This window comes from Idiotropiscis lumnitzeri, chromosome 15 (genome assembly GCF_059441095.1).
Source record: "Idiotropiscis lumnitzeri isolate Australia: NSW breed Sydney's pygmy pipehorse chromosome 15, RoL_Ilum_1.0, whole genome shotgun sequence".
Lineage (NCBI taxonomy): Eukaryota > Metazoa > Chordata > Actinopteri > Syngnathiformes > Syngnathidae > Idiotropiscis > Idiotropiscis lumnitzeri.
In genome coordinates, this window is record NC_142405.1 from 11,504,063 (window position 1) to 11,523,461 (window position 19,399).

The following is a 19,399-nucleotide window of genomic DNA, read 5'->3' on the forward strand; positions in this document are numbered from 1 at the left end:
TTTTTTTCTTTTTTCCCCCCCAATAAAAACGAAACAATTTTTACACTTTACCAAATCTTCTCCCGGGCCATATTAAACCCATTTGTGGGCCTGATCCAGCCCGCGGGCTGTATGTTTGACACCACATAGTCTGTCGAATTTACGCATCCATCACGGGAGGCCAGTGCCGAGATTCAAAACCTGGAGCTCAGACATGAGAGGCAGACTTGCTAACCGGATATCCATGGTGCAGCCGCAGACATAATGCATGAAATGAAAGTATAATTGTAACCCCTGCTGTCATGCTGCAAATGTGAAGCATCAGATCATCCTAACCCCCACCCCCTACCGTGACAAAAAAAATAAATACTTGACCTATGCAGGTGGATTTGATTTGCTGTGCTGACAATCTCAAAATGAATCTCACGATGGTTGTTTTTAGAACAAAACCCCACAGAAGGCTCTGTTTGCCTCCTCGTCCTGCCAGCCAGATCTAACCCCTCCTTGATCCCAGCTAATCCTCGGAGCTAATCTTCACGATCGAGAGTCACAGCCAAGAGGAAGACAGGAATAGTAGTCTGATTGTTGCACCACGAACGTTTGCCTTTTCAATTCGAGGCTTTCAATGGGAGCGGAGGTCTCGCTGCTCTAACCACAAGGAGATCCTTGAAAAAAGGATCATGTGCACCACAATGATGGTCCTTACCAGCATCGGTCTCATCCTGCGCCATAGATTCTCCAGTAAAATCTACCCGTAAGTACTAGCTGTTAGTAATTTTCCGAAGAAAGTGCTCTCGGAGCCAAAATATTGAAATTTTGAGGTATCACGTATAAATACAAAAAAAATGACATCATGACTCTGTTATAGTTATATATTGAGGCTCCATAAAGTGGAGAAAAGTAATTAAGGCACATGACTGACAGGGGTCCTGGAAAATGTTATTTTCAATTTGCAGCGTTCACAGGAGCTCAGATGCTCAGATCCCTGGTGGCCCACCTGTGGTCTGATGAACACTTTTCAAATTTTCACCTTTTCGTATTACGTCACTCTCAGTACGGCATATCCTCTGAGAAATCATAAAACATTGCATCATGTGGTCCTGCTGAAGTTTGTCATTTGATTTTTTTGCTTGATCCAAGATGTGGCTTCATCATAGCATGGATGAATTTCTGATTTATTGTGTCGTCAGAAATAGTGTATGTCAGGGAGAGACAAGCTTCACTAATTTACCCCATGTGGCAAATTAACTCATTCACTGCCATTGACGGATATAGAAGCCAAAAACTACAGGCTGGCAGTGAATGAGTTAATGAGTTCCAATGTAATGTTTATGTCCAAAATATCTTCTCCAGGACCAAAAGGACAAGGTGTAAAACACTTGCGGGTATGGCCCCAGGGACTTTAGGGGTACTATGAGAGTGGGTTTGCCCCTGTTTTCTGTATTTGGTCATGTGACAGTCACAAGCTGAGCCATTATTCGTCATTACCTGACCCCTGAGCAATTGTGATGTAATTTTCAGTTCACAGCGAGTGGCAAAATGGTCGCCGGCGGAAATGGATATAAATGGTGCTTCTCAATTATTTTCTGCTTCGTCATATTTGCGCATGTGTGACTTTCTTTTGAAACTATCTTTGTTTCTCTCCGCTTTTCTTTTTATCCCGGTTAAAAGTGTCTTCGTGTCGTCTAAGGGTTTGTTTACTGTCCTTCACATCGCCAACTCGTTGCAAAACAAACCTACACTGTTGAGTTAATACTCGCTGTGCACTCGCAAGTGCCACTGCCACCTACTGGAGTGGATGTGCAATTACACTTTATTGTAATAAGGTGGGGAAAAATGTATGGCACTGCATTAAACAGACCAATGTGGCCTCATGGAACAAATTATTGGGAAGAAAGTTTTTGGTTTGACTTCCCCTTTAACGTCGCGTCTAAATGTTCTTCTCATTGGACGCAGGCAGAAGGAAGAAGAGGTGCCATATGTGAAGAGCAATCAAGCTGCAGACAATCATAAATGACGGTGAGTATCACTCACAGCATACAAAATAACAAGTAATGCATCAAGAAACCAAAGTTTCATTTTTACAGAAACCTTGGAATTCAGCAAAATGATCATTGTTATTATAGAAACTCTTCAAAATGACATTTATCAGTAATCCAAAACAAGGCAATGGAAAGGGAAAAATAAATGGGAACAAGGTCCTACCTAGGATCACAAGCGTGTGTGTGTGTGTGTGTGTGTGTGTTTATGAAATTGGGGGTGGGGGTTGGGGAAGGGGTTCATAAGAGGTTCCAGACAAGGGCGGAAAGTGGAGCAGTGGAACATGTTACCGAAGCACAGATGCATAAAGAGCGAAGACTGCAAAGATGCCTGTCCCACATTTTTCTTTTATGCACCGGCTGCAACTCCACGAACACTAAATGATTCAGAGGCTGAACAACAATCCATCATCATCACTTTCAAGGCAGATTACAAATACATCGCCTTCCCACATCTACAGCTGTAAGAAACGCGATAGACGCTGTGATGGATATATTACTGCAATTCCAAATAAATTGACGTTTTTAAATGTATTAACATTGACCACTTTTTCCGGAACCAGGCAAAAGAAAAAGTTTTATATTGGAAAAAGAAAATGTATATAGCGTATATAGTGCTAGTTTTTATCCCTCACTGTGATTTCGGTTTTCACTTTTCTTTGAAGCCATACAGCAAACCAGACTACACAGGCATCAAGTACACTTTTCACGCTGAGCTGGTGGCAGTTTGGTTCAACTCGCGCGTCACCAAACACCAGTTTGGCATCGTGTTGTCAGAAATCTACCAAAAACGAAAAATTAACCAAGATTCCATATCGCAAATCAGGGATAAATGTGCTTGTTCTTTTTCTGCCAATGTATTTCCTCTTACCAGGAAAGTGTATTTCATTTGCTTCAAGGCATTACAACTTGTGAGTGAAGTTTTATGTCTGGTTTGGAGTTAGTTTAAATTTATTTAGTTTTGATAATGAAATGCCATTTGCATATAAAGTATATATTCTCATATCATTATTTTTTTGGCCATGTTTCTTTTTAAGATTAGCTTTTCCAGTGCATGCAAGACCGTGAATGTGACTCTAAGGAATATTTTTTTTTAATACTACAATAAATTGTAATTGCACATCCACTACAGTAGGTCGCAGTGGTGTGCGCAAAGAGTGTAAATATTGTTAATCAAGTTATTCAGCAGATTTCGATTTCATTTTTGTTTATTTTAATGTTAATAATCGTACAATTTTATTATTCCATCGGCAATACTATTTATAGTTGTGACGGAAAATTGGGAGGGCAAAAAATATTATTTCATTCTATGGTAGGGCGTAACGGCAAAAAATTAGGAAGCACCGCTGGAGAAAGAAAACATTTGGGTTTCACATTTTAAAAATGACTGTGAGACAAGACATTGACAGCTCTTTTAATTTAATTTTTTTTTACTTTTGTATCAGACAGACACATAACACACATACAGATGTCTTAGGTGAGCAAAAGTATTGGAAGATATTGACTTCAAACTGGATAAAATGAATGGTTTTATTAATATAATTTTTTAAATATCTAGTACTAAATCCTTTGCTCAGCCTGTGACCCTATGACCCCTCCAAACATTTGCATTCATCTTTTGTGATACTTTTACTGACTTTCACATGAGCATTTTTCAGTTGTGGTTTATTTGGAAGTTTTCAAATGAGTTAATCCGTCATTGCTTCTCAGAGGTGAAATTTGATTCATTCCCTTCACGATCTTCTGTATCTTCTGTCTTAGAATTTAAGGGGAGATCGGCCAGAATCCTTCCGATGTCTTGTAACTGAAAAATGACTTTGCTGTTTTGGATGTGTATTTTGGGTGATTATTTTGCTGCATGATAAAGGATCACTTTGGTTGCATCGTTTATCATTAAATTGGCAGAGAAAAAGTTTTCCACCTGGTTTGCATCTTGTCTTCAGGGATGTTGCCATCATCTCAGATGTGAGGGGGGGAACAAATAGTTCATGAGTAAGCCAGACATGATGAGCAAATGATTAGCATTTGGCATTGGAGTGCTCCTCTTCATGATGGCCAAAGAACTAAATAACCAAACGGTCAATCCTGAGGTCAAACACAATGACAGTTAAGAATAAATTGCCAAATATTAAATTACAATGTCAACAGTGAACACAAATAATCAGTTCAACGTTATTTTTGCCAGCAACCTTATCGCACAAAAATTAAAAGTAAGAAAAGAGGTTTTATAACCTTATTTAGCCATTCAAATGTTGAGATTTTCCAATTGCCTTAATTATTCATGGAGTCCAGCTTGGACCTATGTGAGAAACCGGATTAAAAATGTTTGCCAATTTTCTTATCTGGACCGAGGGCTTGTTCTTTTACATGCACCTGGCGCACCTGACAAAACAAAGTAGACAAGAATTTGGATTAGGTAAAACAGGTTTAAATTGTGGCGCAGGTGATGTAACATGATTTTGAATTTGATTGAGGCACAGGCAGACAGAGGCACTTCCATTGGCTTCAAAACAAGTCTCTGAGTTTGGCAAATGGCCCTTTCGACCTGTACCTGGCTAAAAAAAATATCAAATGAAAGAACATCACTCATGCACACTGTAAGAATGTGCTGCACACAAAAAATAGGGCCCATGGACTTTCTATATTGCAAGCAATCGCAATGTTTTGCTTTCTTTTTATGGACAGGAAATATGTACAAAGACCAAGTGATGTTTTATTTTGTAGAGTGAAAGCTGGAAACCAAATGTGCAAAGAACTGAGCGCAAAATCCAAGCAGAGACGAAAGCTCTAAACTTTAATGTTACTTTTCTCATTTTATATTGCTTGTTTGTCAAAAAATTGTGGTAGAATTTCAGCCCTTTTCAATAATTTTTGAGCAGATATATCTCTATCAACTGGGCAGTTCAAAAAATGTTTTTCTCCATATAAAGTAATTGAATTGTTTAAAGCAGGGCTGGGCAAACTTTTTGATTGGCAGGCCACATGTCATGATTTGTATTTGTTATTTTTGGTTTAGTATTTGGTTTCATGTTTTGGCCTTGTTCATGTGTCTTGTCTCGTCTTGTCTATTGTTTCCACCTGTGCTCGTTTACCCAAGCCCTAGTGTTAACCAATCCGGTCCTTCCAACCCTCCGTGTCTTGTCCAGGTGCTCCTCGTTGTCTCGTCAAGTTGTGTGTATTTAGTTCCCTGGTTGCTTTCAGTTCTTGTTGGTTCATTGTCACGGTCGCTTGTCCCTGTCGCCTGTCCCTGTCCCTGTCGCCTGTCCCTGTCGCCTGTCCCTGTCGCCTGTTCCTGTCGTTGTCCAGTTCTCCAAGTTTCTTGCTTGCCTTAGTTTTCTGTTATTAAATGCCCTTTAAGTTACCCCTGCCTGGCTTCCCTGCGTTTGGGTCCTCACCTTCCTCAACCTTGACAAGACACGGAGGGTTGGAAGGACCGGATTGGTTAACACTCGGGCTTGGGTAAACGAGCACAGGTGGAAACAATAGACAAGACGAGACAAGACACATGAACAAGGCCAAAACATGAACCCATATACTAAACCAAAAATAACAAATACAAATCATGACACCACAATGGGTTTTAAAATTTGACCGAGGAGCCACGGACCAGGAGCAGATGGATGGAGTGTTTTGGTAACCTCACCTCATCGAAGAAAAAAAATACATTTAATTTTAAATGAACGTGAACAAAAGCATTACTACAATTTATATGTCTTTGGAAAAAAAACACAGTATTTAGAAAATAAAACATAAACGAGGTTTATTCATTTAATTTTTTTCAAGTTCAGCGGGCCGGATTAAAACGTTTAACGGGTCGCATGTGGCCCCCGGGCCGTAGTTTGCCCACGCCTGCTTGAAAGGGTTTTGGAACTACACCCCTGAGAATCAACACTTGTGTTCTCATTCAGGACCATCACTCCTGCTTCCTGGAGGTTCTTGTTAATGTCAGTAACGGTTGTTTCGCAGTCTTTCTTTACAACTTTCAAAATATTTACGTCGTCGAGATTGTTGTTTTTCTAGGAGAATACGTTTAACATCTCTACATACGCCATTTTTTTCTTCTTCTGCAAATGATTGTATTGGATCTGGCCAATGTTTATTCAATGGCTTTGGTCGATTTTCTATTTTTCTCTCAGCTTCGCAGTTGTTTGCCCACCCACAGTTTGAATCCATTCTTTGGTTTTCATGTTGGTAATATATTTAACTTCTCTTTACAGGAAAGACATTCGGTCTTATTGTTTTAATAATCAATTCAACAGGACGCGTCTGTGGAATAAAATATGAACCGGTTTCAATATTTTTTGCTCAAATATTGCTATCCAGATCCAGATGTTAACGCATGGAATTAAAAGGCGTACTGTTGATCTTGCACCTCATATTCATTTATTGATGTCAAACCAAATTTCGCTTCAGCTATTAAGATTAACATGATCAGATTGTGTCGAAACAGTAAATGTATTCTTGTTTTCTCTCATTACTGATTCGGACAGGTCTGCATATGGCAGCTCATGCTGAGATTCCAACCAGGAATGAAGAAACAAGAAGGTGTGGTGGGGCTTGGGGGTTGAGGTTGAGTCTGTTTTGGTCAGTCCTGCACATGTTCTCTATTCTGCGGCGGGGAACTGAAGCAAACGGAATTTGGGCTGAATTCCAGTTTGAAGATAACATGTTCAGTGGTTTCATGCCAGTTTAAGCTGGTTAGATTCACAAAATGACCCTGCATTGTTGTTTCATTTAGTTTTGCAACACCACATTAGAGAGTTTATAGGCAGAGCTCGATCCGAAACTAGTAATGTGCCTCCTTGTTGAATAACAAAATGAATAAACAAATAAATACAATTGACATCTTTGATTCGTGGACTTCCTTTGTTCAAGGTCAGGAAATGTGCTTTTTACGACAGCTGCGCTTTGATGTTTTGTTTTTAAACTAACTGCAATTGTAAAGAATGTCTATTAAATGAACAAAATTCTTCTGAAATGGACATATGATGTGTCATGCACAGGCAGTTTCCTAGAATCTCTTAAGGCTAATTGTCCTGTTGCTTGGAAAAAATAGTGCACACATCTGTGTGCTGTTGTAAATAATACGCATGTGTGATATCTAGTATAAGAATAAGAGTCCAAACACGGGGCAAATGTCAGTAATAATTAGTAAAGGAATGTAGTATTCATTTTTAAAGAAGAATATAGATCATCCTGAAAACTGTTATAAATTGAAAGATCTCTCAAATTCAAAGAAAATCTTAAAAAATATAACAGCATTTTGCATTTCCTTAGAATGATTAAATGATGGCATTACGTTTGCCCTGTAAGGACAAAGAAAAAAAAATATGAAGAGGGCATTTCTTGCCAGCATCAAATGTATCCAAAAAATTCAAGGAGTATGAAGTAAATCAAGTCCAGGAGAAATGACACATGCATTCCGATGTTTTAATTGCTGGGATATTTATTGCTCAACTGGAACTGAACTCACTTCTTGCAGCACAGCACACTGAAACGATTCAAGATGTTTTTATGTTGTTGCTTTTGATGTATATTCATTACTTACGGAATAATTTCTAGGTCACAACATAAAACATTTTGTGCTGAATGTTGGCTAAAATATCCACCTACACACTTTAATACCTGACGTTTACTGATCACCCAGTTCTGCTGACTGGAGGTTACTTGGTTATCGTTTTGCTGATTACAGTGCAATATAAGGCTTACTGAATTAAATATAGACAAAATATGAATTATTCAGATCGGTTTTCGAACCTTTTTTCTTCCGTTAATATTGTAAATTCAGATGCCACCTGGTGGTGAAGGTGTTAGGAGCTTTAATATGACATTAACCACAGGTTAAAACATTGAGTGCTTTCAAATCTGAAGCATAAATAATTAATGTAAGCGTTCCACTTTACAGACATAAACATGAATGAATTTTCTTACTAAATAGATGACAAAAACATGGTTGCGGTGACCAGCGCAGTGATTCACTATCTGAAGTGGTTAAAGTTAATAAACACACACAGACGCACACGCGCAAGTCTAACCACACGAATCCTCCACTATCATTTGACCATTAAATACATAGTTTTAAATTTAATACATTCCAATTTGATTGTAAAATCAAATAACGACCAAACATACTTTGTTTTCATAGTAATTAACTGGAAAGATGTAGAAGTCAATATTTTCATCGTGTTTTTGATGCATTCACGGGTTCGCTGAAAACTACATTACCCAAAATGCACTCCGGGGAGTAAACAGGAAACGTTCTTCCTTCGTCGGTTCCAATCTCCAAATAGAGCGAGTGCGAATGCAAAAAGTGAGTTTGCGAACGTTTGCAATGTTTTCTAAATCAACTGTCTTGTTTGAAATGATGGAGCACGAGTTGGCAGAGTGGTGTTTGTAATCACCATTGGAAACGAGACGCTTTATCAGATTGATGCTAAAGTAGCCAGCTAACTGCTAGTGCAATGGTAAACAAACCAAAATGGTGAGTATCTTGACCGATAGAAGTCTTTGTGAGAGATTTTCTTGTATCGGCATTTTTTACTTTTTATTTCATTTGTTTTTTAATTGTGATGCTATTTTCAGGCCACCGAGGCAAAAGGAAAACCACCAAAAAGTAAGTTTCTTTCGTCATAGTGATGCAGAATCAATCACAGTAATGTACATACAGAGGAGCTTCGAACATTCAGAATCTAATACACAATTAAATCCTCCCGTGCAAAATAATCGAAGGGGAACATCCTGATGTTTAAGATGCACATTTTCTTTCATCATTATTCTCCCAAAGCCCATTCGGTGCCGGTGATATTCTCGACAGCTTGTTTGATAGTGATAGTAAGTGATAGAAATTCTCCAGATGAAAAAAAAACCCTGTTATGATTACCGTAGTAAGGTCATTCTTGACATTTCACAATTTACTCACCAGAACTCCCGCTAAGAAGGAAATCAGGTCGTGGTGGATTACAACAAAGGTATGTCTGACTAATTACATATAATACACGAATAAGAAAACCACCAAATCCTACAAATATTTTTTTCTTCAGCACATCTGAGATTGACATCTTCAGTATGCTTAACGACTTAAATTTGGATGAAGGCAACACTGAGGTATGTTAACTTTAACACCTATCCAGGGTCAGAGCCTTAAAGACGTGTGAAGTAAGTTAAAAAAAACGGCAAATAAAATCTATTTGTGAAGTAATTACACATAATACAAATAAGAGAGCACGCAAAAAAATTGTGTGTTTGACAAAATAATAGTTTTTCCGTTGTTAGATTCTATCGAGCGACAAACCCCGATGTGTGACGTAATAGCAAGGGAATATGGCAGTGTTCTCCATTGAAAGTGTTTTAGGCCAGTCCGAATTTGATTCGGAAAGCGAAATATCAAATGTATCTGAGGGGATCCACGTATTTGAAGAGTGAAAGGAAGAGGAACTTGTTGGAATTATGTTCGTTGGACCATATATGTAGGAGCCAAATGCTCAGGAGAACAAAATTATTGTGCCTGAACGACCGGACCACAAAACATTCTTATGTCAAATTTTTCCGGGTAAGGTGGCAAGGAGTATTTTATGAAAGAAAGAAAACCAGAGAGAACAATGACGTACAAAAACACATAACAGAAAATAGGTTTGTGCCAATAGGGGGCACATCATATGCACCTGTGCAAATTAACAGAATGTTAACAGATTGTATGAACCATTGCCTCAATGTAAGCAAGGAAAACCTTGCTAAAAGGTGTTAACTGGTTTTATTTTTTGTTTTTAATTTATGATTGCACAGGGTCCAGATGATATGAATGCTGCATCAAAGATCCCAACTAATTCACCTTCTGCAAAAATAAAATCATCTGATAATGAAGAGTTCTTGCCAGAACAAGATGTAGAAAGTGATCTAAAACCAAGGGCACTTGGTAATATAGCAGTGCCCTAATTATTATGATTTTTTTTTATTCATATATTAACTGACTGAGAGTGATTTTTTTTCTGAAATCAATGACAGCTTTGTCTTCCCCACTTCACCTCGATGACGCTGGCATAGAAGGAAAGAAGAAGAGCTCATCTTCAGCACATAACAAAAAGTTCAGCTTCTCTGGTGAGTCTGCCATTTGCCTTTGTCCTCTAAAACAGAAGCTCGCATGACTTTACCGACACCGGCATCCCTCATTATAGACTTGAAGGAAATAAACATGTTGACCACCTGGGTGGAACATTCTGTGGATTAGTTATCACTTGTAGAGTGTCTGCAGTAGAATCACCAAAGTTCAATGCTCTCCAAAGTTGTGTATCAGTAGAAATGGGAAGTGATGATCATATAATCATATCTAAACATTTCAAAGTAGTAAAATGCCATTTTCAAAAGAAAAACAAAAGAAAAAAAATGCTTTAATTCGGCAAATTGGTAGGCCTTTTTTTTTAGTTCCGCGATAAGGAAGTGTAGTCTACCTGTTTGCACGTTATTGTCCTATCCCAGCTATCTTCGGGCAGTAGGCGAGGGACACCCTAAACTGGTTGCCAGCCAATCGCAGGGCACACAGAGACGAACAACCATCCGCACTCACACTCATACCTAGGGGAAATTTAGAGTGTTCAATCGACCTGCCTGGGATGTTTTTGGAATGTGGGAGGAAACCGGAGTACCCGGAGGAAACCCACACAAGCACGGAGAGAACATGCAAACTCCACACAGGATGGCCGGAGCCGGGATCGAACCCACGCCCGATGCTGTCTCTCACTGTGAGGCCATCGTGCTTACCAGTCGGCCACCATGAATCATAAAAAGTTTATATTAGAATTAGAATTTAGAATTAGAAATCCCTTTATTGTCATTGTACTCAAGTGTGCAACGAGATTAGAGGGCTCCCCTCTCCAGTGCAATACAACAATAATACAGACAAATATATAAATTAGATAAATAAATAAGAGAGTGCAATGGAATTTAGTACTGTATCTATAAAACCAAAGCATTTATATATAATACTGATTTTATAACTTATTTTTATGATTATTGCATACTGATTTTTATACATGAGAATAGGACCTTGACAAAAAAATAATCACATTATCAAATTGCAATATTATTAAGAGAATCTTTTTAATTGTTCAGCCGCAATGCCAGGATGACATGTAATAGTTTATGAAAAGGAGATGAGTACATAATCACGACGTTGACTCAGCCAATCAATTTTTTAATAAATGTATTTAGTACAAATACATTGTTATTCATCTATCTCCGCCAGTGATGTATAGTGACGGACAGGAAGCATGATAAAATGCCCTTCCACGAGGTTTATGCTATTTAAGTGCCAGTCTGTCAGGGATTGAAATGAGAACTTTCGGGCACTGACACTTTTGGTCAAATATTTAACCAAATATGGTCTTTTTTTTCTGCAGACCTTGATGACCAGGATGATATGGATGACCTGGTTGACCTGCTGGATGATTTGTCGAAAAATAAAAACAAAACTCCATCCAAATCCAACTCACAGCCGACGGCACCTTCACATTCGACATCACTGGGCCATAAGCGAGAAACAAGTAAACTGAAAGTTTACACAGCATCTCTTATTTTTCATGTTTCAATGTCAACATCACATGCTGAATTTCGTTCCTGTTTAAATCAGCTAGTGCAGCAAAAAAACTAAATGACCTTGCGTTTGATGATGAGAAAGATGATTTGATTGATGAACTTGGCTTGGACTGTGAAATTCCCAAGAAAAAAGACAATGTGCTTTGGCCCAACAGAGAAAGGTGACAGCTTTGTTTTTTCCTCTCATAATGTTCAACATAATGACATATTTTTAAAGTAATACAGCTTTTGTCGCATCTAAAAATATTCCCAAACTTTATTGATTCACATTGACGATTTTTATTTTTTTAAGTGTGTTTTATGACCTAAATCCTTTCGAATGTGTTATCTCAATACCACAGTGAGCAACCACAGAGAGCCCGTACCAGACTCGATGAGATTCTAGAGAATTGTAATTCCCTTCGTCCAGAGTGGCCACCTTCGGGTGCTACGAAGGACCAGCCTCCGTCTCGCGAGAAAAACTACAATATAAAAGGCATGATATCCATCTGTCCAATTGTGTCATACACCGTGAGCGGGATGGAGTCTTTAAAAATAATTGAAGATCTTTATGTCCATTTCTCAGAGGCCCTTTTAGAAGATGACCTGACATTTGGGTCCTATCAGCCCATAATGGGTGACACGGCTTCAGGGCACCAGTGCCGTAGGCCATCCATCAGGTGTGTGTTTACTTTACTTGTACACATGTATCTTGCCTTGCGAGTGGTCCATCTTAAAAGTTTTGCGAGTTATGAACGGCAAATTTTTTTTTTTTTTTTGCTATGAGGTGAAATCCAAAATGAAAACGATGTGCAAGCTTCAGACAGCTGCTCGAGTAAAGTGAAGAAGAAAAAACAATAAGGATATGTGAGAAATTGGTCAACAATATTCTTTTTTTTTTTGCTTAAAAAAAAACTAAAAGATTCCCCACGGAGGATGTCAGTGCTTCCACCCCGGAGAAAAAGCCACCGGTTGCCCCAAGCGCCACTCGATCCCGCAACCCAGCTGACTGGCTCTGTCTCAGGGCAAACGATGAGCAGAGCTACTTTGACGATGACGTGAAAGAAAAGAAGCCTTCCATAGAGTCTCCCAAATCTCCTTCTTCTCCTTCATTGGAGAGAAAGCACTCTCTGTCTGGTGAGCAGAATTTAACAGCCGCTAAAATGGAGGGCAATGCCTCCGTTTTGACTGACACCAAAGCAGTAAAGCCCGAGGCCATCAAAAGCCAGAAGAAAGAGGAGACGGAGGACGACTGGTTGGCAGGAGCTCTGAGCAGAAAGAGATCTTTCTCAGGATCAAACTTTGATGCCAAAATTTTCAATCAGGAGCAGTCTTTAGGTCTTGGAGAAGAAATGGATCTGGAGTCACTTGTTAGGTAATGTTTATAAGATTCCACAATAGTCATACATTGAATCTTATTTGTCATTATGAAACTGTTTTTTAGGAAGCAAGCCAGCAGAGGGAGAAATAACATCCCCGGCAAACAATCGGCATCCTCCAAGGATGTTGGGTAAGATTTGGCAGAAGAATTAAATAAATAACAAAATAGGTTGAATGCTTTCCAACTTGTTCTTTATGTAATATATTTTTTGTATATTGTTGAATTTGTACCAGCTCCTCACTTGGACAGTCTAGCCATGCTGCACAACATGTCCGTCAAAGAGAAGAGAGAGACAAGCAAGGTACATTATAGTCTTTTTCTTACTTGACTGCGTTATTCTACATCGGGGCTCTTCAATCCTGTTCCTCAAGGGTCGCTGTCATGACTGTTTTCCATCGCTCTGTGCTTTAACACACCTGATTCAAAAAGATGATCAGCATCGTTATGCAGCCCCTGTAAACATTGCTGATTATCTGATTTTTTTTTTTCATTTAAATCTACACATCTAGAAAAATTAAAATATTTATAAATCAAGTAGTATTGTATTGCATTTTTTTCAGCGCTCCCCCGGCCACACTTGATGCCAAACTCATCAGATGCTGTCCAGCAACAGGTCTTAGTTTTTTTTTTTTAATTTATTGATATTGTTGTATGGATTTAAATTGCTATATTTGAATTCCTTATCCCGTGAGCAGGTGCCATTTTCAGCCGACAGCCTGCAGCAATTGTTACTCCAACAGCAGGTAAGGAGGTGCTTAATAATCCCTTTTTTTCACATTCATTTCAATTCTCTTCACTTCCACATTTCATTCCTGGGTTTCACATGATTACCGCTTCTGTCTGAAAGGTGATGCAGTCACAGTTATTGGGGCTCCGGGATGTTTTGGATGTTGAGGCCCTGCAAAAACTCAATGAGCAACACCGCAGTGATGGAGAGGATTTACAGGCGCGCGTCATTCAGTTGGAGGCACAGGTATTTGAATGCTACAGCATGCGCCAAGAGACGCTTGTATGCATTATGATGGATGGTAATGTAACCTAAGACCTCTATCTGTTCTTCTCCAGGCTAAGACTTTGCAGCTGGAGCGAGACCATAGCCAGATGTTGTTGGAAAGTGTCCAGCAGCGACATAGACAGGACATGGAGCTCATGGAAAACGCACACAAGTATTCATTCCGAGACACATGCTTGTACACCCGCCGTCTTTTTCAAAAATGTGAGTCATACTATCTTATGTGCCGCTTGCAGGACTCGCGTCAAGCTTCTCGAGGAATCGGCAATCCAGAGCGAGACACGGATGAGACAGGAAAGCGACGATCTAATTGAACGCTTGGCGGCGCTAACACAAGTGGCTGAGAAGGAGCGCTCAGACCTGCAGGCTCACTACCAGCGCAAACTGGCCCAGTTTCAGCAAGATCAAGACCGTGACGTAGAAAGACTCCGGGATTTGCAAAGGTAAAACTAAAGCTAAAGAGCTAGCGTTTAAATATATATCAGTGGCAACTTGCCATTGACGTAAAAACATTGAGGGTTGGGATTACGGGAAGTAATGAAATTGAGATTTCACCTCCACGTTGCTTCAAATATTTGAAATAGGTTGATAATAAAATAATGAATACACATTATTGTAGAAACAATTTCAATGATCAATTGTAATTTTTTTTTTCTTTGACATTCAGAAAATCTATCACAGAGATGAAGAAAGACCACGAAGACCAAGTTAATAGACTGAAAAGGCTGAAAGAAGAAGAGATTGATGCAGTAACAAGTGCAACATCTGAGACCAGGTCCTTCATTTATTGAATATAAATTATTGTTTGCGGGTTTATTTCAATTATTACTATCAACATGAACGTGAATATTATACAAAAACAGAGTGCATAAAAGACTTTGAATCGTTACCTGATCAATTTAAGGTGGTCAGGGTATGATTATGCCCTCTTTGTGCAGGTCTCTAACGCTCGTAATCGAGAAGATGGAGCAGTTTTCGTTTCGACTCGGAGATCTCTCCACTTTGGTCGAGAGCAGGCATGAACACACAACCCATGGCTTGGAGCAGGGAGCGCGGCACAGAGATGAGCAGCTTCGACGTATGCGCTTCACACCCGCGGTGATCCTGATTCATTAGCGGACAAGAGCCCCGTCACTGTTTAATTGTTTCATGTTTCTTTCAGTCATGCAGGACCGTTTGGCTCAGCAGCAGAAAATGATGGCGGAGGAGAAGGCTTACCTTAAGGAGATCATCTCCAGGATGGACACGCAGATCACTGAACAACAGAGACAAATTGAGAAGGTTACTTTCAATTTACTGTTCAAGTTATGACCCAAGTTTGCCAGAATTGAAGTCATTTTCCAGCAAACTTCATCTTGAGTGAAGTGAGCAGGGAGAGTCGAAGCACGTGCCCTCGCATTGGGGGCAAGGAGAGCCACAGTGGCCGATCCACTTCCAGCTATTTAGTGGAGGGAACAACTCAAACATACAAATGACTGACTCCAACCAGTGCCTAATGTCACTCATTAGGCCATACCCCATAAAGGCACTCATTCATAACACTAATTTACCTGCTTAAAACCAGATTTTTGAAAAATAAAATACTGCGCTATATTTTTTTCTTTTAAAGCAGATAAAATGTTTTGTTTTTTTTTTCTTTTAAAGCAGATAAAATGTTTTGTTTTTTTTTTTTGTTTTTTTTTAGGAAAGCTTGTATTTTAATAGGGAAAATTGATTTTATGATCATGACAATTGAAATGAGTAAATGAAGTTACAAGCTTGCACATGAAATCAATTCATGGCACCAATTTAATTAAGGGCATCTGTTTGTACTCCGTTAGCTTAGTGTACGGATGGGAACAAAGAAGGGTTCATTGAGACCAATGCCGATATTTGGTATGATAAAATTCCGATAAACGATTAATCGGCATTTTAACCAAAAAAATATTGAATTAATACAATTCCTTTTTTTTTTTATCCCTGAACACTGAAAACAATAAAAAAGCAATTAAAAGCAGAACATTTGTTTTATAATGTTAGTTCCTTTAGTATTTGTTTCTTTACAACATAGAGAAAATATGACAATTTTGTGGGGTTAAATGTGTTAAAAAAAATCATAAAATTAGCTGATTTTAAAAGTCTAATATCAGTTGATTAAATCGACTGACCGATTAATTAGTCAGTCCATAGTTTTCTCATTAAAAAGACTCTGAAGATAATCAAACTATTTATGCAACTCAAGGGCACAGACACATGGCCTAAGGACCAAAGGCTATCAAAACTATTCATCTTTCAGGAGCGCTGGAAGATGACAGCAGAGCAAGCCAAGGTAGAATCTTCCCTGAAAAGCTTGGAAGAAGAAAGACGGTCCCTGACTATGCAGATGACCATGGAGAGAGAAGAGCTGGAAAGAGCCAAGGTGAGGCTTAGCACAGGCAGTCATGACAAAAAATGCAAAAATGTAATTGTCCATGACTCTTCCTTTTCCGCTACACATCAGAGTGCGTTATTGGAGGATCAGAAGACAGTTATGCAGCAGTGTGCAGAAGAGAGAAGAAAGTTGGCAGCCGAGTGGAACATCTTTCATACCCAGGAAAAGCAGCGTCGAGAGAGGGCCGAACAGGATGTCAGCACTTTACTGGAGAGAAGAGAGGGCTCAATTATGAGTCTTGCGCAGGTGAGCTCAAACTAGTTTTCAGCAAACCAAAATATATGGAAACTGTTTTTTGTTTTTTTTTTGGTCCAAGGAACAAGCTGAGCTGAAGCTTCGCAGCGGAGAGCTGAAACTCAAAGAAATGGCTGTGGCACAGGAGAGAGAGGCTCTGGAACAATTGAAAGGAGAACTGGAGCAAGAAAAAGAGAGGATAAGCAGCACTGCTCTCAGGCTCAAAATCCGAGCACAAGAAGTTGATGCCTTCAGCAAGGTAAATCACTCTTAATATTGGGAGCAGTATGTTCTGCTCGGTCTGAATGTTCTTAATTTGACTCTTGGAGCTGCTGTTTTAAAGGCACCTTAATACTCACCACAACTGTGACTTGACATGGTGTGTGCAGCTGGCAGCTGAGAAGTATGAGGAAGGAGAACAGGCATTGCAGGAAGCCAAACGTGTCGAGTCCGAACACCAGGCAAGACTGAGAACGATTCATTCCCAGATTGAGCGGCTTAGACATCTTGAACAACGTGCTCTTCAGGTATTTCATCTGATATTGTCAACATAAATAATTTATTGTCACTTGTAGTTAATAAACCTTGCACTTTCAATTGCAGGAACGAGTAAGATTTAATCCACAGGAAACAATGGAGAAGCCGAGAGCAGACCCTCCAAGTGGTTCTTTGACACAAACCAATTCCACTCTACCAGGTGATGTCAGTCTACATTCATTTTCAGAAATTTGAAATTGAACCATCATGCAAATAATCAATTTATTTTCATTGTAGACTCGGGTTCAGCCATGCTGGATTCAAAGTTGAAACCAACTTTAAACACCACTCAGATAATGCCCAATTCTCAGTCAGTGGCACTCCAGGCAAGTCTGGCTATATGGAAGTATAATGCACGAAAGGTAAGCGGCAATCCTTGAATATGAAAATTATGCATATATTGATTTTTTTTTTTTGCTGTTCAGGAGCATGTCAATTGAATATCATGACAAACTAAATTAATTAAAGTAGTTCAGAAAGTGCAATTCACCCTTCACAAAAATGTTATTACATCTTACGACAAAGAAATGCATTAGATTTAATTTGGCCTTTTGAAAAAAAGTTTATTTAATTATATTTAGTCAGTAAATCACTTTTTTGTAATTGAACGTCACTCAAATTTGAGACACTTCTAGTACCTGAGCAACATCACCTGCAAACAAATCCCTTATAATTTTACCATGTTACTGATCATGTATTCAGAGTGGAATCTAACAGTTTATCACAAACTACTGGAATGCTTACAAACTTCATCGCAACTCTCACAATGAATAGTTGACATGCATGTCAGGAAAACACATTGCTTGAATGTTTTTAATGGAGTCTTTAAGTCATGGTAGGGATTTCCACTAAACCGAATTACTCATGCACACAGGAACACGACTACCTCCAAGAGCAGCAAATCTTCCTTGAAAACTTGAAGAAAAAGTCTTACAGACAGAAGTCACACTGGGCTCCAGCATTGTGATTCAAGATCACTTTCTGGGGCTTTACATACATTTTTGTAGAATATTGTTTATTAAAAAAAAGATCTTCTCCTTGTGACTCATTTTCTTCAGGTCATCCATCCCAATGCAGGAATTTCACCTAAAAGGTAACAAAAGAAAAATACACTGGAGATAACTGAAAATGTGATTGTGGTCAAGCCTCAGGTTACCATGACTCAACATTCATGTTCAGACAGGGATAACTTTTATCATCATTGGCTTGAACCTGCACAAGTCCCTACACAAGTACCTGTTAATTTCTTTTCCCACAGAATATGTTCAGATGACAGCAATGCGCTGCACCTAATGAGAAACATATCAGTCAGTCTCTTGTGATCAGCTATTATGCCAAGAATAACTTTTTGGGTGCATTTCTCAGATCAGCTCATCGCCAGTTATCGCATCAGACGGCACTTCCCATGCAGCAAGTATCATCACTGAAACGTTCACAACATAATATAGTGCGACAGTGTAGTACAAACCTTAATAACGTCCCCTCGTTCTGGAAGTTGACACCAACTGCACCTGAAACGAGAGTAAGGAGTGAATGAGTGCTGGAGCATCTGCAACGTGCTTCTACGGCCGATCGGACAGCTTGTTCAGGTACTTAGGTTCTCCACACGTTTTCTTTCAGACAGGGATAACAAAACTCATCACATACGAAAAGCAGATGCCATTTTCTAAGCGTCTTTCACACAGACCGTGAAACCTTACCCGTGATAATGCACTTTTACGGTACATGGTCGATGAAAAGCTCTGCACCACGTGCTGATAGCATTAAAGCTAACGTGCTAGCAACATCAAAAAGTCACTAGATTTGCCAACCAAGTACTCTTAAAATAAATCTCAGTTCAAGGAGGAAAGTCTGTCCTCACTAACTTAATATTCGAACAGAGATATATATAAAAAGCTGCCTGCTTGAGAGTACCGACGTTCATCTTGGACGCCGACAAGAGAACAGAGACAGGAAATCTCGCGTGATCTCATTTTATTTGGCGAACACGTCACAACATACGTATTAAATAATGGGCGTGGCTATAATTTGCGGTTCCGAAATAATAAGATACCGTAAGCACTCAAAAATGAACTTATTTCAAATAAAGGAAATTGTTTTATTTGCACTGTCTCAGAAGAAGTTTACTTTACAATGTGTTCATCGTATTTGTCAAGGTTTGCAGTAATGTTTAAATACTGAAATAATAAGAAATGCTCAAGTAATACCGTATTCAAAAGAAAATAAATAAATAACAAAAA

General features: G+C 39.0%; 1 protein-coding gene, 1 long non-coding RNA gene and 2 other non-coding genes across 4 annotated transcripts; 2 read left to right on the top strand and 2 right to left on the bottom strand.

Moving 5' to 3' along the window:
* Window positions 1-537: 537 nt before the first annotated feature.
* On the top strand, window positions 538-6,861 carry LOC148322929 (uncharacterized). Its single transcript, XR_015846654.1, has 3 exons — window positions 538-733; window positions 1,936-1,998; window positions 6,509-6,861. It is a non-coding gene; the product is annotated as an uncharacterized LOC148322929 (long non-coding RNA).
* Window positions 6,862-8,262: 1,401 nt separating this feature from the next.
* Window positions 8,263-18,196, top strand: fbf1 (Fas binding factor 1). The gene is made up of 28 exons (XM_088316811.1): window positions 8,263-8,328; window positions 8,601-8,631; window positions 8,941-8,986; window positions 9,059-9,122; window positions 9,801-9,930; window positions 10,020-10,112; window positions 11,411-11,554; window positions 11,641-11,767; window positions 11,948-12,081; window positions 12,172-12,265; window positions 12,508-12,960; window positions 13,030-13,095; window positions 13,200-13,267; window positions 13,527-13,579; window positions 13,662-13,709; window positions 13,814-13,939; window positions 14,032-14,132; window positions 14,215-14,421; window positions 14,646-14,753; window positions 14,917-15,056; window positions 15,141-15,259; window positions 16,254-16,376; window positions 16,458-16,634; window positions 16,705-16,881; window positions 17,012-17,149; window positions 17,226-17,319; window positions 17,397-17,521; window positions 18,034-18,196. Exons 1-28 carry the CDS (start codon window positions 8,320-8,322, stop codon window positions 18,124-18,126), a joined length of 3,288 nt encoding a protein of 1,095 aa, XP_088172937.1. The 5' UTR covers window positions 8,263-8,319; the 3' UTR covers window positions 18,127-18,196.
* Window positions 18,197-18,299: 103 nt separating this feature from the next.
* On the bottom strand, window positions 18,300-18,369 carry LOC148322931 (small nucleolar RNA R38). Its single transcript, XR_015846714.1, has one exon. It is a non-coding gene; the product is annotated as a small nucleolar RNA R38 (small nucleolar RNA).
* Window positions 18,370-18,518: 149 nt separating this feature from the next.
* LOC148322932 (small nucleolar RNA SNORD49) lies at window positions 18,519-18,587 on the bottom strand. The gene has a single exon (XR_015846715.1). It is a non-coding gene; the product is annotated as a small nucleolar RNA SNORD49 (small nucleolar RNA).
* Between the last annotated feature and the right edge of the window lie 812 nt (window positions 18,588-19,399).